The sequence below is a fragment of the Polyodon spathula genome, chromosome 13 (assembly GCF_017654505.1).
Source record: "Polyodon spathula isolate WHYD16114869_AA chromosome 13, ASM1765450v1, whole genome shotgun sequence".
NCBI classification, from domain to species: domain Eukaryota; kingdom Metazoa; phylum Chordata; class Actinopteri; order Acipenseriformes; family Polyodontidae; genus Polyodon; species Polyodon spathula.
In genome coordinates this window covers 35,223,827-35,242,171 of record NC_054546.1, presented here as the reverse complement: position 1 = coordinate 35,242,171, position 18,345 = coordinate 35,223,827, and the positions used below count along the sequence as shown (strand labels likewise).

Genomic DNA, 18,345 nt, shown 5'->3' with positions numbered 1-18,345 from the left:
GAGATTCCCCTCCTTTGATTTTTACAGATGATTCAACTAAAAACTATTTATTACCAATTTTATCCCTACTTTAATATATGTAAAATAAACTCCAAAAAATTCCTGAAATTTTTTTTTTTTAAATAAAATCCTAAAATGCAGAACACTAATTATAATACAGTTGGACCAAATGTGTTACACAAAAGACACTGGCAAAGATGTGTCTTCTTGTCACACTTTATTTCTTTCCTTTTGTCTTTAAATGTGATTTGGTGAAGTACAGGGTTGGAAAAAAGTATTCTTCAGTACACCTTTGTTCAGTTAATTAAAAAGTATATATGAGTATTTATCTGAATTTGAAAGAATATTCAGACAGCTCAGAATGAGAGTTCAGCGGTCACTGTGGCAACGGAGGGCGGAACCTTTGAAAGCCTGGCTGCTTATGGAGCTTCCCTCTTTATAAATCCAACAAATTGCCTCCTTTTGTCTGCCTCTCATTCCTGCGAAGCGCTCTTCTCTTATCTCGTTACAAAAAGCAACATGACTGCTTCCAACCCAGTCTGTTTCAAGTGAACTGAAAATTATCTGCCAGATCCCCCAGGCTTTTTTAGATAGAGCTTGAATTTGTATAAAAAGGTTGCCAAGATAAGCACAAGAAAAGCTGCCGAAATAATAAACTTGCCCAGCCTCTGCTGTGAGAAAAACAACAACAAATACTTCACTGGTAGTTCACATCTCCTAACTCACTATACAAGTTCAGATTTTAACCCTTATTCTTCTCATTGTTAATTGGTTCTGAAAAGAGGTATTCAATCAAAAAATACAGCAGTACTTTATATCCCTTATTATTTTCCTGTTGTATGGTGCTTTCCAATCAAATTTAAAGACCTAAGAGGACATTCCCCCAAACCAAAAGGCAAACCCCTGTGATCACATTTAATGAATCCTTATCTGTAAATGGCAGAGGCGAGAGGCTGCCTTCTAGTTAGAACCAAAGGAACTATATTGCATGCAGCTGTGTACTACAGGTTTCAGTTGTGAGGTATGATGGGGTCTATGGACGAGTAAAACAACACAAATTAAAAAAAGACTGTATTTATTAATTTTGCCCTTTGCCATTGCAGCCTTCCTTCTCTGCCCTCGAGGTGGCGTCGGTGAACAGGAAGCTCCCTGAGGCGGGTGTGTTCAACCCAGTGGGAGAGCCCAGTGAAGGCACGAGGCCTGGGAGGTCAGGGGTCAACGTGGATGCTCCCCCTCCCATCACTTTGGATGCAGAGACCGCCGATCACCAGCGTACAAGTAAGTGTCAACAGGGTCTGTCAGTTTCAAACTTTTTCTTACTCTGGACGGATGGGTTTGCATTCAGAATGAATTTCAGTGTTGTTTTCTCACAGTTGGCATATCTATGCAGAAGTTTGCAAGCTATTTGAATATGTTGTGAGAGTTTACCACTTGGGAGTTGCAAAGCCCAAGGACAAGGCAGGTCATTTTTGAGTTTGATGATAACTTTTACTTCAGCTAATGTTTTCTATTGGGGCTCATTGAAGTTGTAGGTAGCTTCAACCTCCTGGCTTGATTTTCCCTCAGGTACGGTATATACTGTATACTGGCAAGCTTGGGAAAGCACTAAAAATGTGTTAATGTCCTGTATATGCATAGCCTGTTAAAATCATAAGATGAACATTATAATTATTGTGCAAATTTACCATGATAAACTTTTATAAGGGAGTTGAATGATTTGGAACAAACTGACATACTCGAAAAGCTTCAACTACTAAAGTGATACATTTTTCATTTATTTATATAATTTTAAGTATTGTGGTGTTTAACAACATTTAATGTTGGGCACCCTAAAAAAGGTGCCTATGGACAGTTAACACATTATTTGCATAAAAATAATATATGGCATGATATGTAAAATTTCCTGGAATAGTGCTAAGATCTGAATTGAGATAACATAGTATTCTTCCATTCATTCATAAAATAATGTAAATGCATTTTTTAGATATGTCATCATAGAGCAGTTCGTAGTTGTCCAAAACCACACATTATTCTGCTATAATTATTTATTTTTTCTTGGTGGTTATGCAGCCTGTTTTCAAGGTTGACAGAAGACTTGTTTTGAAATACCAGCATTGTATTCCAATGACAGTTGGTATTGGCGGTGTTTACATGCACAAGTCATGACAGTTTTCCTCACAACGTGTTTGCCTTACTTTTCAGGAAATGCGTTGCTATGTAGTTCTAATTTAGGAGAAAAAAAAGGAGATTACTCAATTCACAGTCATTTAGGTGAGGGGATATTTAAATGTCCATGTCTGCTTATTAAAGGAAAATAATGACTCTGAATATCGTGAGGAAGGCTTCACTGGTTGCCATGAAGATAAAAACATTTAACAAGAGAAATGAGTCCATGTGTTATCGCGCACATTCTGAATTACGGCGCGCATTAGCTACTTGCTTGTCTGGTTCCCTTTCCAACACACACACACACACACACACACACACACACAAATATATAAAATCAAATTTCTACTAAGTACAAGTTTTAGTACTTAGAATTTATATTTGTGTGTGTGTGTGTGTGTGTGTGTGTGTGTGTGTGTGTGTGTGTGTGTGTGTGTGTCTGTGTGTGTGTGTGTGTGTGTGTGTTTGTTTGTGAAACATCTAAAAGTCAAATTTCATTAACACTAGAACCGCCTTTTACAGTACATGTTTTTATTTTGAATATAACCTACACACACACACACACACACACACACACACACACACACACACACACACACACACACACAAGCCTGTTGTTATCTGTGCTGGAACTAGCAGCCATCAATTCCTTCGTTTTATACAATGCACTGGGGAAATTGGGGAAAATACCAGTAGGAGAGATTTCATCTTGAAGCTAGCCACAGCGCTTCAGCAGAAACATTTTGATCAGAAAACTGCAAAGATGCAGGCTGCTGCAGCTCAAGCTGGATTCTGTGCTGCAAGTGATACATACACACACAAGATAAATCATATGTTACTTTTGTTTTAGATTAAAAACTACTTTTGTTTTTACAGTTTTGTATGTACATAAACCTGTTTACACACTAGTTTATTTTGAAATGTTTCTTTTATTAAAGTTTTTCATTTTTTGAAGTAGTGCTTTATATGTGATAAGTTAGAAAATAAACCCTTATGTTTAATTGTTCATTTAAATATACCGTTTCAGCTATGCAGATGTTTGATATGATGTGCTTGAGTATAACCGTGGCGGTTCTAGTGCTAAAGTAATCCATAAATGTACATTTTGTGTGTGTGTGTGTGTGTGTGTGTGTGTGTGTGTGTGTGTGTGTGTGTGTGTGTGTGTGTGTGTGTTTTGTATGGCCTATCTGCTGGATTAGTGAAATTAAACTGGATCTTGACTGCTGAAATCTCGTGAGCCACAAGCATGATTCCTGCTCCGGTTTACATGAGTTTTTACAACTGTTTTTATCGTGAGAAAACAATTGACTCTGCCCTTAAAGCTGTGCTGTTTTACAATGTATTCGTGTGACAATGTCACACAGCCATGACTGTAGAGTCGATTTTCATGTGCATGTAAACCCAGCTATTGAGAACTTTTTAAGTGAGGGAGACGGGCCTTCTTGAACAAGATGTGTCTGTATCCTACAATAGCAGCAGTATGTGTGTGTGTGTGTGTGTGTATATATATATATATATATATATATATATATATATATATATACACACACACACACACACACACACACACACACACACACACACACACACACACACATGTGAATTCAGGGTTCAATTCGAGGTGAAGTTTACAGGGACTCTTGTTATATGCGGAATGAGTACACACTATGCATGCATAAAGATTTCAGAATGTAGAAGAAATTCATAGTCAAGGTTTTTGTTTTGTTTCAACCAAAAAAAAAAAAAAAAAATGTCATTGCAGTGGCACTGAAACAAACCTCCAGCCATCTTTATTACAGTATGGTACTGTACTGAATCCAGTAAGGCTGTTTAATTGTATGTGAAAATGAGAGCATGGCATTTATGTCTTGGACTGCTAAATTGAGTCAGCTAAACTGGTGTACATATGCATCACAGTAATAAAAATGGTAGCCATTTAGCAAGGCACGTACAGACATAGGACCAAAAAATTCTAATACATGCCATATGTAGTACACACCTAACAGACTTTGACAGAGACTGATAGTAGGCGCTCAATTGGCAGGTGCTTTCACAACCATGGATGAAATTGTTTAACTAACAACATTGATTTAAAAAAAAAAAAAACATCGCACAATGAATTGAACAATTTACAAATACAAGATGTACTGCGCAACACAGTACAGGATATAGGAAGTTAAGAGCCTTAAATTAACCTCATACATTGTGCCAATACCCGTAACTGACACACTATGAAAATACCAGGAAGCTAATCCAGGCATATCTCAAAGTCACTAGTAGGATTTGTAAATGGGTTCATTTGCTTACATACTGTAAGCAAATACAGAGCTTATCAGCACCACTGTGCAACCTGAGCTGCAAGGAGAGGTGGCGGTCGTCAGGCCTTTGTTCATCTGGCTTGATTTTTAATGCAGGCAGGTCAGCCTGAGCCAGATCATATCCCGGAAGGTGGCCTGAAGAGCCATTTGGGGTCTTGGAGGGCATTTAAATCACAACACACCTTTTAAATGAGCTGTTTTTTGTCATGTGGGTTATTGAAACAAGAATTTATAGCATTTACTATACATCTTCCTAAAGTCATATACTCTGTGTATTTTGTTTGCTATTAAAGTGTTGTTTCTACTTACTGCTTACTAACTATTTCAGCAAAAATTGCTTGTGAAAAGAGGCTGGTTGTGGGGAAGTGAGGGAGGAAATAAATGTTGTTCTGTGCACTGAAGCCCATAGGAGAATTGCACACACTAATATGCTTCCCTGTCTAACTTTCTCACAATCAGACTTGAGTTACAGTAGGTAGCATGGCAAATAAGTTGAATCAACAATAGAAAATTCTACAACACATATTTACCCACACACACATCACTCATAAGAATGTGAGCCTATCATTAATTCCTATTCAGGGCATATACAGAATACAATTCCAAACTGAAGATTTGAGGCTACTGTGACAACATTAGTTATATAAACACTCATACAAAAGGGTTCGCTCATTTAATTGAAGTGTTTGTTAAAATCAAGTACATATTTTAATATTTGATTTAATATGATCAATTCTAATATATACATTAAAATAGCACTCTAAATTATGAAAAAAACAAAGCCACCTTTGTATTTGTGGTAATGTAGTACTTAATTTATAATTCATTAGTGTGTTGAATATTTATTATTCATAAAATTACATGAATGTTTTATTCTAGCGTGTGTAAAATGAGTTCCATAAACCAACAAGTACTGAACAATGTTTTTAAAAGACATTTTCAAAATGAAAAAGTTGACATGCCAGCTGCAGTGGAATTGGCTCCTAAGCTCATGGAATTATGCCTTGTCGCAGGAGCTAAAGCCCCGCCACATCTTGCTTCTTTAATTGTGTCCCTGTAACTTGTTTACAAGGCTTACATGATCTATTTGCTAAGTAAACTGTAACTGATATCTTGTATTCACTGCGGTATCGCAAGTTTTCTGCTTTCTCCTGTGCCAGTGTACTGTGTAAGAGTCCACTCTGTGTAACTGACAATTGAAATGCTGCCATTGTTTATGAAGTGTTACTTGAAGACGCTGCTGTTCAGAAATGTTTTTCAATTCTCTGCGCATGAACACAATACACCTCTCGGGCTATCTGCAAACTGAAACAGACGCTTTCTTCAGTTCTTATTTTATGTTGTAGTAACAGAGCCTTTTGAGGGCTTTTTACCAAGAAGCCAGCTGGAATTGCAGACTCTGTTATGGCTTGATGATCCTCTTTTAAGAGTTTTGTTATTTCCCTTCAAACAAAAAGACACTATAGCTCAGTACCAGTTAGGCACCATTACGGTTGCTGTGCAGGCCTATTTCACTCAGAGTTATATAAAGTAATAAAGAGGGAGACAGCAAGCTAGGGTTGTTAATTTTCATGTAATTTCCTAAACTAACATATCAGGAATGTATGTAACCAGTCAGAAAAGCCTGTAACATGTGTTTGTGTGTCAACACTGAGGACAACACCTATATTAAGCTTTCTTATAAAAATCCTTTCTAATATACATGTGGCCACACCTGCGATTGCTGGCAGGGGGACAGATTTAACCCCACCCCTGCCAACCTTACATTCCCACACGCATTATTTAAGCAGGGCTTCTGCCCTGCCGCAGGGCCATTTCAAGCAAACTGAACTGTTGAAAAGCTCTGCTTTCCTTCTGATGAAGTAGAGGACTAGGAAGGAATTATGACATCAGAAAAATATGTTTTTGTATAAAATTTAGAAGCTGCAAGAACTTGTTGTTAAAATGCATTTGTAATTTAGTGCTTCCAAAAAGTGGAGGACAAGTGGCACTGGCGAGTTTTTATAGTGTAACTTCATGAATCCCAATCTTGTAACTGAAATTGAACACTGTGACCTACATCCTTCTCATGCAACAGACAGCAACCGGAAAGTGGAGTCGTGTCTCAGAAGGTTATGCCTCAATTAATATTTCAATGATTAATTAATAACTGCAGTATACTTTTATTTCTTCTCTGACTCATTAATAATTGTTACCGGCAAAGAATGCTGTTCTGCATTCCAGACTGCTCTAAATTGGGACTGCTTATGCTGTAAATTATAGACGAATCATTTTTATCCATAATAATTGAAGGAAAAGTTAACAGTCCTTCCTTACTGTAAGGGTGCACAGCCTTGGCTCTGAGCAAATTTTTAGGAAGGGTCATATGTTTAAAGCATTGTATATCTTTTTATTAAGTGTTACCCAATGACATTCTTCTGCACAGGCTATTGAGAGTATCAGAACCGGGTACCTGTTTGTCTGTCTGCCTTTATGTACTTTAAAAACTATGTTTGTTGTCAAAGAATGTTACATATATCTAGAGAACTATGGGGCATAAGAAATTCAGGAGTTTCCCTTAACAGAAAATTGTGAAAAATATTACCACTGAATTGTGATAAATCCTAGCAGACAAAATGGATTTTGAATAAATATTGCAGTGTTGTACACTGACTGGTACTAACTAGGTATAGTGGTAAAAATCATAATTCATACATACCGATAACACTGTGTAACAATTTTTTTTTTTTTTTTTTTTTTGGTTCCTGGGTAGTAAGTGTTATTTCCTAATTGCTTATGCCTCAAAAGTATAGAAAATGGCTATTATTCCCCACAAACTTTGCTTTTGTGACCAGGACAGTGATATTTTGAAATTTACCTATTTTCCAGAACATTCCAGATAGATTCAGTGCTGAGTAAACTTGGAGTAAATTCTAGAACTTTCCAGCAATATAAATAGTAGTATAAATACAGGGGCCTTAAGCCCACCAGTTCAGTTTAGTTCCAGCTGCCTAAGTGGATACATATCTGCATTTTTCTGAGGTGGCATCAAGAGGCTGCAATGGTGGCATTCCTGATGGGTCTCCAAGGCGGTTTTACCAAGTTTCCCTGCTATCTTTGCCTTTGGGACAGCAAGGACACCAATGCACACTACCACAGGAGAGACTGGCCACAGCGGACCGAGTTCTCTGTGGGGAGGAACAACGTCAAGTGGGAGCCACTGGTGGACCCCCAGAAGGTGCTGATGCCACCACTGCACATCAAATTGGGCCTTATGAAACAATTTGTCAGAGCTCTAGATAAGGAGTCGGCAGCCTTCAAGTACCTTCAAGACTTCTTCCCTAAGCTGTCTGAGGCAAAGGTCAAAGCCGGTGTCTTCATCAGACCACAGATAAAGAAGATCCTGGAGTGCAATGAATTCCCCAAGAAGCTCACTAGTAAGGAGAAAGCGGCTTAGAACAGCTTTGTCGCAGTGGTTCGGGGCTTCCTGGGCAATCACAAGGCCGAAAACTATGTGGAGCTGGTTGAGACTCTGGTGAAGAACTACAGCACAATGGGCTGTAGGATGTCCCTCAAAGTCCATATCCTTGATGCTCATCTTGATAAATTCAAGGAGAACATGGGAGCTTACTCGGAGGAGCAAGGCGAGCGCTTCCACCAGGATATACTGAACTTTGAACGTCGCTACCAAGGACAGTATAACGAGAACATAATGGGAGACTACACTTGGGGGCTGATTCGTGAAAGTGATTTACAGTATAATCGTAAATCCCGAAAAACTACTCACTTCTAAATCTTTTGTAGTCATTTTTGTATTACTTTAGTATAAATACATGTTAATTTGGATTCATATGTTGTTTTTTTCTGACTTTATGTGAACAAAAGACTGTTTTCTCATTGGAAATAGGTAAATTTCAAAATCTCACTGTCCTGGTCACAAAAGCAAAGTTTGTTTTCTATACTTTTGAGGCATAAGCAATTAGGAAATAACACTTACTACCCAGGAACAAAAATTGTGTTACATAGTGTAATCCATGCAGACAGAGCTGGGATATAGGCGCCATACTGTAGCGATCCATCCTTTATCTTTCTTTTCTCCTTGTCACAAGTCTTGGAAGTTATGCAGTGATATATTATAAAGGTCTGTGCAAAAACAGGCTCCAAATGATCTTCAATGGCAATGCAGTTACCATAATGACAACGCCAAGGCAATAGCAGAACTGCGCAGATGGCTTTCCTTCATCTTTTAAATATGCAGTTCCCCATAGATGTCTGGATTGAAAAAGTTGAAATGTTTGTCGTTGGATTTATTACCCCCTGGGAAGGGGATACTGTCGATGTGTATGTGTATGTCACACTTATATGTGTGTGTGTGTGTGTGTGTGTGTGTGTGTGTGTGTGTGTGTGTGCGTGCGTGCGTGTGTGTGTGTGTGTCAAGAAACTTGGTATTAAAGTTATCGTGCATCATTTATTGAGGGTGTCAGATTCTGGGTATATATATTGTTTGTCTGTCCGTTCATCCATCGATCTGTATGTCACACTTTTTTCAATTAATTTGTTAGTGTGTCAGAATAAAGAAGTGGAGGCAAACGCTTCTTTTCATGTCATTGTTTCAAAGCATTATTTATGGGGGTAAAAATAGTGTGACATGTAAAGGCATTATCAACATTCACTTTTGCTCCTGAGAGTTCTGGGAACTCAACATTGCTTCAGTGGTGGGTTTTCTTCCTCCTGCAGACATGTAGGAACCCTCCCGCTATCTTCAACCACATGCGGTTTTGTGGTAGTTGTTTCACTACTCTTTTTAGCAATAATTCCCTGAACTGTGTGTTAAAAAGAATACAAGAAATAGCCTGGAACTTTTTGCAGACAAGGTTTGTGTTCCAGACATATTGCTGTAAATATTTGAATGATTCGAAAACACTGCACACAACACAGGATTCACTTTTGTGTGAAACCAAGAAAAAAGAAGCGATGACAGTTCAGTGTGCATAATTGATTACTAAACGTTTTTAAGGTGACATAGTCACCAAGTGGTTCGCCTTTTGGACTAATCAGTTAGCCACACTTACACAAAGTGGGGGGGACTAGCGATATTTGTCAATTGAGACACATATTTTATTGCTGCTTTATAAAAACACCACATATGTGTATTATAGTAGCTAGTCCCATGTTAGTAACATGCAGTACGTATTCTTTCAAAGAAATAATACCTACATCCAAAGAATGTAGAATACAATCTTATAGCACATGCCCTTGCATAGTTTCAACAAAATCAGTATCTAATCAAGTGTTGGTTCCTTTAAAAAAAAACAGAATAAATGGAGTCCAGATTTATTTTTGTGTTAGGGAATGTCCATATCAAGTTTCATCCCAGTGTATCTCAAGATAATACCAAATATACAAATGGACTAGCTTTTCTTGCTCATAACCAGCTACAGTAAAAACTACAGTATCAGCTCTCACTAACTTTACCCGTTTACTCATTCACTTGCGGATCCCGCAGTACGATGCACAAAGCTGTACTGGGATTAAATAATTTTCGCTGCTATAAACAGCTGTCACTTCTGAGGAAGGGAAAGTGAAACTAGGTTATAGATAAGGTTAGAAAGACGCGTACTGTGCTGATATGGGGCTGTGACAACTTGTCTTGTCAGTTGATGGAAAGTGGGGAACATACAGTGCAGGAGTCACATATTGTTATCTGATAATAAGCAATTTAAAAAGCATTCATTTTTTATAATCAGCGTGGCTCTGTTGCTCTCCCGGGAAGGACATTTTCATCATTGGACTTAAATGAATTAATGAAGGAGGGCTGAGTGAGTCACATTTGGAGTAGCTTGAATGCTGGAACTGCATCTTGTGGAACCACAATCCAGTTCAGAATCAGGAAGCATTGAGTGGAGGAATTCGGAGCTGGCAGTTTAATCGACTAGAGAGATTAGAGCTGAATGGTCATTTTGCTTCTTTTTTTTATTGTGCATTGCTATTGGAGATCAGAGGAAGAATATGTTTCTTTGAAACAGCTTGGGACTTTTAAAAAAAGCACTACAAGCTGCCTTGCTCTGCCACGCTGCTGAAATGGATTATACCAGTAGAGAGAGGGGATGGAAAATGTTTAAACATGGTAAGAGTTTTTCTTTTCTTTTTCTTTTTTTTTTTGGTCTGTGTTTTGTCTGGCTATCTGCAGAATAACAAGCATGGCCTTGCTGTTCTGATAAGCCATGCAGGATATGTGTAAATACTGTACACTTCAATCATTAGTGTTCTATTTCATTATAAAGTAATTAACTACTGATACTGTGGTAGTTGCTTGTATTATATTTGTGAGTTGCTATAGGCTTGTGTACAGTATGTTGAGTAAGCAGGTTGCAGTGGTTATTTATATCGATATATATGAAGTCTTTTTTTCCCACTACAGCTATGGTCAATAGTTTTGTATCACCTAGAATTTTATGACTGAGACATAATTTAAAACAAACAATCATATGAACATTATTTCAATCTTTTATTTAACATCACGTAATCAAAGAAACTACAAAACAGTATAAGTATTACAGCATTTAATGTTAGATTTTAAAATGTGATTTTTTTTAGTTTTTTCTCAGTTTTTCTTATTGAAAACGACAAAGTGGTATGTAATTCAATATGTTAACATAACATTATTCAGCAGGTTTCATTCAACTTTATGAGCAAATATTAGTTCATTCTGTAGATAAACATAAATTGGTACGACATCTAAATGATGTATAGTGGCCTGTTGGATATGGCATTCCAGGTACTGCACAACCATGCCAAGGTGGACTCTTCAAAACAGGATGTCAAGTATGTACTGCATATGATTGGACAGATTTCTACAATGTAAACAGAATGTCAAGCATGTACTGCATATGCAGATGTCGTATATCTATGTAATACGATTTGTTCGAGGTTTAAGTGTAGCTGGAAAGCAACCTTTTATTAAAGATGATGTAGTGATGTAGCACCTCATAATGATAGCACAATGTTTTCATTCTGGTTGTTTACAAGAGAAAACCAGATGCAACAGCTATAAATAAGTAAACTGCAATGTAGCTGTGTGTACATCCGGAAATCATGTCATACTAATTAAAAGCATTCTGCATGCAGCGTCTATACCAAGAAGCTTTTTAAAAGAAAGATGCAGCTAGATGTAACCTTTTATTGAAGCCTCTTGATCTATACTCCAGTGTAGCTTTCTGAAAACACGCCTTATGAAAGCAGGCAGACTGGGCTCTTTTTTTCAAGGGGTATAACATAACACACTGCCATTAAGGTGTAGGGCCAGTGTTGTTCACTAAAAAGCCACTGATTCAATTAAGTTAAGTTGTTCAGGATTCATTCTTTCTGGCACTTGGGGAATGTATACAAATCGGACTGTTAACAAGGCATGCGAGTAGAGTGAAATATGGGAGTAAACTGGCACTAAGGAATTGCATTTCAGTGTAAGACAGTTGTGGGACACTGCAGCTTTAAAAGTGCTGTGTATGAGAGCAAGCAGGTTGCAGAGCCCAACTGCTAACTCTTACCTGTCTTCAGAAAAGGAAAGTATAGAATAATCCTAAAGAATTTAGCTGGGGATAGCAAAGAGAAATCTGAGGAATGAAAGAGAGTAAGGTGTTGCCTATGCTGGTTTGGCTACAGATTGTCTCCTAAAGTCGTATGTTTATGAAGTATCCTTCCACAATGGGAAATGGAGAGCTGCACAGTCCTAAATCTTTCCATGCGGCCGCTTTTGGTGGAAAGACACGCAACTGTTGTCATTTTGTAATAAGCTGACTGGGTTTCCTAAATAATAATAATTTTAAAAAGAGTCATGTTTTCTAACCAGCATTTTGTTAAAAAGTCCCTCAAAGTGCAATGGCTCCAGGGCTGAGGGAATTAGCAAGGAGACAGTGGCTTTGGCATGGTTATTAGAGTCTCTAGTGGGGTGGGCAGAAGGTTATGCTATGACTTGTAGAGGGAGGAGGCGTGGTGCTTTATTGCTCTTGTATGTGTCAACAGAAGGGTCAGTCGTGTCATTTCCAGCTTTCCCTTAGCGCAAGCTCCACCTTTTTTTGGTCTGTTCGCTTCTTTGTGTTTTGGTTTGAAAACATCACTGTTAAAGTATAATGTGTCTTTCAAAACAACATAATAATAATGGAAAAGCACAGCGTAGTATGTAATTACAGTGTAGCGCTGTTTACACAAATAAAACCATCGTTGGATCAGTCTCCTTTAGTGCTACTCACCCAGTTCTGTTTGTAAATAAAGTTCTGTATTTACAAAAGTGTTCTAGACTGTTATCAAAGAGGCCAATGGCAGTCAGGAATGATTCCATTAATATCAAAATGTATTAAAGTTATCAAAACAAAAAACTTTCTTTAAGTACCGGTATTGCTTTTTTGACTAGGGCTCTGTGTCACTTGCGTCATTTAGCAGAGAACATCTTTGTAAGTGAGATAGGTAATGAACTCAACTGTCTGTATCATGTCATTACACTGCAGGTTTACAGCTAAGCTGTAGGTGTTGCTCCATATAATGTACATTAAAGGAAAACAACATTCCACCAGCGGACATGTATGTCCATCGTAATTTCACAATTAAATATATTTAGTTGGTGTCTGTTTACACATTTTCTATTGTGTCAGAAAGCAAACTTTGTCCAGTGTTTGTAGTGAATATATGACAGTGAAATTCACTGCCCAACTTAATTCTGCACGGTTTCCAAGTCAGGAGTTACTTAATTTACAAAATTGTTATGTGCTGTGATAAACCCAATACCGACTCACAGGCAACCTAAGCACAAATACACCGTTTTTTTTTTTCATTTTCACTTTACTGGTCTCAAAAACCACAATGTAACAGTTATAAATACAGTCATTTACTGCCTTCAATCCCTGCACCTCTAAGCCTACAAAACTGAGGTGCCGACTTCTTAGTCATGCCAGCTTTCCCAATTCTTAAACTATTGGTAGTACTGTTTATACTGCCAGCAGTTTCATTAGTTTAGTTTACATGCCAAACAGGTGTGCCTGGCCTGTCCCTTGAGGCCTCACTTTTGACTTGTTGGCTGGCATTGTGTAACCCATGACCTTCCAATGTGAGTCAGCATGAAACCCAGCCATGTAAAACCATGGGTGTTCATTTCTAAACTCTCTGCCTTGAGAGTTCAGATCTTTTTCACAGGAGGAGGATTCTTGTCTTGAGCCTGGGTTAAAATACATAAAGGAAAACCCTCTGCAGACCAGAGCTATGCGGTTTTCCTAATTCAGTGCACGAGAGAGCTGCAAGCACAAAGCTCAGAGCTTGTTTACCATGTGGTCTCCACTGGCAAAGCATGTGCTTAAACCCCAAGTATGTTCTCGTAAAAACACAGTGATTGATTGGAGGCAAGCAGTCTGTGAATCAAGTCTGTTTTCTGTTGTGTGGCTTTGATGCTGGAATTGGGCCTACTGGTTGTTAGACAACTGGAGTAAAACACTTTCTATCTGACTTTTGCTGAATAGACCCCTTGGTAGGACTTGACCTTACTATCTCCTGATGCCAGGCAAAATCAGAAAGCGTACTGTATATGTTTTATTATACAGTGTTTATACAATATTACTGCCTCTGGTTAATAAGAGGTAAAGATTGTCAATCAGGTTGATGCATTATCCTAATAGGGATTTTTCCAAACCATTGATTATTTTTTTGTTTTTTTATCAGCTTTTTTATTTAAATGAAAAAGGCACCTCTGATCCCCACTGTAATGCACATTAACTTTTTAATGCTAAGATGTAAACACTTTTCAACACTGCTATCAATAATAAGAAAGAAAGAAATGGAGTAAATGGTAAATGGCTTTCCTCAGCAAATTATCTTAAATATGGGACACAAAGGCAAGCTATTGGATGGTAGAATGGTATTTTCATATTTTTACAATGGTAACACTGGTAATCCATTGCAGTATAGTGGTGGCATATCAGTCCCAATGTGTCACCTTTATCCATTCTATTACCTTTGCTGTTTAAGCACATGCTTCGCCAGTAGAGACCACACAGTAAACATAGGGATAGTTTCATCGAGGTCGTTACACCAAAATGCAGTTTGCTCCATTTTCTGTGAAAGTAAAATACTGCTGTACAATGCAACTGGTGAGGTTAACGTAAGACTCAGAAGTAGAAGTGGTTTGTTACCGATTTTGAAAGATATTCTATTAACCAAAAATTGTGCAAATTGCATTTTGGTCTAGATAAGTCTAGCCCTAACATAACTATAACTGCTATTTATTCCAATGGTATTTTTCAAACTTGTCTGCAATTGATTACAGCTTTGTGGCTGCTGCATCAAATCTTTATATAAATATGTGGCTAAAAAGGCCACACACAGCATTGGAAGCCATGCCAGTCATATGTGAAATTATAGGATTTAGTGGGAGGAATTGCATGGTCAGAAGCGGTAAGTATCCCCCTTGTTCACTTCAAATCCAGCTCTGTATGAAGCACTGTATGATGCAAGGAGAGCTGCAACACTTCATAGTTTCCTACAGCTTTCTGTTCATTGAACCAACCACGGATACCACCGTGACATGAGTAAATCAGTCTCAGATTGGGGATTCCCTTTGTGAAATCCTCCTGAAGCTTAATTGGAATGTTATGGAAAGACATTGTGTACAAAAAAAAAAAAAACGGTAGAGGAAAGCCAAGAAACTGGAAACTGGAGAGATAGTACATGCCACAAATATCGAAAACAACACAGTTTATAATTGAATCCAGTCTTCTAGTAAGTATTTCTTTCTTTACGTGTTTTCCACAAAAGGCGATTCAAACTCTTAACGCCTGTAGGCAATTGTTGTCACCTAACTGACAGAAATTGCAAATACATGATGATGATATCTGAGTTCATAACCACTTTTATCAGGTTAGCCATCAGGCGGATATACTGCCTGCTGGGTTGTATGAGATAATATGTAAATGAGTCATCTGTTTTTTTGTCTACCTGGGAAACTGGGAAATTATAATAGCAAGATTATAGATAACCCAAACAGAAGCAGAGTGAGCCAGTCTTTAATTCCAGTTAACTATTTAACAGAAACGGTGCTTGATACAGCGGTGTAGCTGCAGTCAGGCATAGTGATAAATAGCTGTGCAACCACTTTCAGACTATCATTCTGAAACACTGCCAGAATGCAAAACATCATTCCAATGTTCTACATCTTTCAAAAACGGCTTACTAACAGCCGGCTGCTTATATAGGGCATGTCTCATGATTCATTTCCGTCACACAGAATTATTTCATGATGTGCCTATTCCTGTGTGCCTAAGAGTTCCTAAAGAAAACGGCCTCAGTCTAGGTTCACACTGCTTTTTGCATGTCATGTTTTCAGTTTGATTGTTTAAATTCCTTATTTTTGCTGAAACACTAAAGCTAAAACATCTAAGAAAACATGTTTTGATTTAAGGCTTTTTTTTTTTGTCTACTTGACTTCTTCTGAGTTACCACACAATTTATAAATATCCTAGTGCTAGTTAAAAAAAAAAAAAAAAAAAGAAAGTCATTGGGATATCTCTAAATACCTCCTTATTATTTATTAATCCTTATGCGTGTTGCGTGACTAAGGCACACAACATGCAACAAAGTACGTGTTTTGATATCTTGTAATGTAATCCACCTAGGGAAGGACACTGTACTCCCAAAGTAGATGTTAAAATAGCACTGATCTGTTGGATTTGCAAAAGCAAGAGGGTTAAGCAGGTGATCAGTGTGAAATCACAATCAGCTTACTCACTGAAGGAAGTCAAAACAAGAGGGAGTCACTTACTAACTTGGAAGTGAAAGGGAATAAAGTGCAGTTAGTTGGGTTTCACAATAACTAACCAAGCCTTGGCTTGTACTCATGCTCTGCTCTTCAGTGGTTTAATCAGATTAGTGTTTCTGTTATTTCTAAAGCACACAGCCACTTGTTTATGTTTCCTTTTGGTTAATACAGCACCCTGCATTCGTGGCTGATAGCTGAATGTTAAAAAAAAAAAAAAACGGGCTGCTTTTCCTGGAGTTACTCCTATCATCACCTCCAGCAACCTCCTGAACAGGAGCAGAGAGAGGCAGCCTGTGGCAAGCTGTGGGTTGCTTAGACTCTTTCTTAGCAGATTAGGCTGTCTGGTGTATCGGATTGAGAGGAATTCTTCCATGAACACACATCACCGGCGTGAGCGTATGCAAGTGGTTTCTTGTCCAGGATTTTAGTTCTCTCTTGAAAAAAATAAAGCCTCCTAAAAAAGATCCTTTTAAAATAAGGTGGTATAACATTGCCAAATAATATTCTTTTTTAAAGGTAATAAAAAAAAAAAAAAAATCTATAAACCTCACCTGTCATGCACTTCCATTTGCTGTGTATGTCTGAAAAAGCACATAATGTACTTTAGCAAATGTGTATTTTTATTTTTAAAAAATCATATATGGTACTAGGTTAGGAAAAAAACTTCACACTGCAGGAGGTACAATAATTGGCACAGCAGTAAGATTTATGTATTTTGACATTTGTGATTCACTACCATTATGAATGATGTCCCCTGTTGTTGAGATGCCCCGCCTCCTGCCTGTTACACATGCCAGTCACAGTAATGTAATAGGATACTTTTATTGGGTGATTTTCACCTTCATGTTGACATTGATTCTGATTCTAATTCCATGGAATTTTTGAGGATCCTAGATTCCTTAGATTATATCCTGCATGTCAACGGTCCTATGCATAATCATGGCCATATCAGATTCGGTAATTTCTCATGGTTTACCTCTTAAGAACATTATAACCCTAGATCTTACTATTTCTTATCATCTTGCAGTTCTTTTTGAGGTGAATCTGCCAGTATCTACAAAGACTGTGGACCATACATGTAAATCCCGGGTAATTAATTATTCAACTGCTGTTAAGCTTTCTGATGTTTTGCTCTCATTATCACTCTTTGAGTCCTCATCAGTAGATGAGCTGGTTAATACCGACAACAGCACCTTGACTGTTAGCTTAGATTTCTTTTTACTACCCTAGATAAATTAATTAACCCTTCCCGTAATAGTCCTACCCTTGACATTGGCTCTTCTCACAGCTGCAGTGACTTCCTACATTTCTTTGAAAATAATACTAGACATCAGAAATGAGATTCCACAGACACCTTCTATTAAAGAGGACTCTAGCAGAATTTTACCAACTACACCAATTATGGCTACTACGGGAGCTTTTTCTTCGATTACCTTACAGGAACTGACAGAGCTAATTTGACATATGAGAGCTACTACAAGCTCTCGATGATATTTCTAAAAAATTATTAAAATATGTTCCTAGTGTTATAAATGGTTCACTTTCCCCAGGGATAGTTCCCTCAGCTCTTAAGGTAGCTGTGGTAAAGCCTTATGCTTAAGAAACACAATCTGGAGTCCCCAATAACTAAAGGCCAATCTCCAACCTACCATTCACAGATAAGGTTCTAGAGAGAGTTGTTGCAATTGAATTACAAACATGTCTAACTCTTAATGGTATATTCAAGAAGTTTCAGTCTGGTTTTTGTGCTTCACATAGCACCGAGACGGCCCTTGTCGGAGTTGTGAATGATCTGCCGATAAACTCTGTCTCAGGCTTTCCATTAGTTTTAATTCTTCTTGATCTAAGTGCTGCCTTTGATATTGCAGACCATTCTATCCTACTGAATCATCTTGAAAGCACAGTAGGACTGTCTGGCCGTCCTATCCTGGCTCAAATCTTATCTTTCTGATAGGTTTCAGTTCATCTCAATTGGGGAGGTAGAATCAGCATTATCGGAAGTTGTCTGTGATGTTCCCCGGGGATCCATTCTGGGTCCCTTGCTGTTTTCATTATATATGCTACTGTTGGGTGACTTTATCCGCA

General features: G+C 37.9%; 1 protein-coding gene across 2 annotated transcripts in view; it reads left to right on the top strand.

Moving 5' to 3' along the window:
• LOC121325529 (genetic suppressor element 1-like) overlaps positions 1-18,345 on the top strand; it is a 253,989-nt gene that overhangs the window by 93,090 nt on the left and 142,554 nt on the right. Inside the window, exon 2 of one of the 2 annotated variants that reach the window (XM_041268138.1) lies at positions 1,104-1,278. In XM_041268138.1, coding sequence (XP_041124072.1) covers positions 1,104-1,278 — 175 coding nt within the window. Of the gene's footprint in view, positions 1-1,103; positions 1,279-10,224; positions 10,591-18,345 lie in introns of those variants that run through there. The other variant, XM_041268139.1, reaches the window with a different exon arrangement.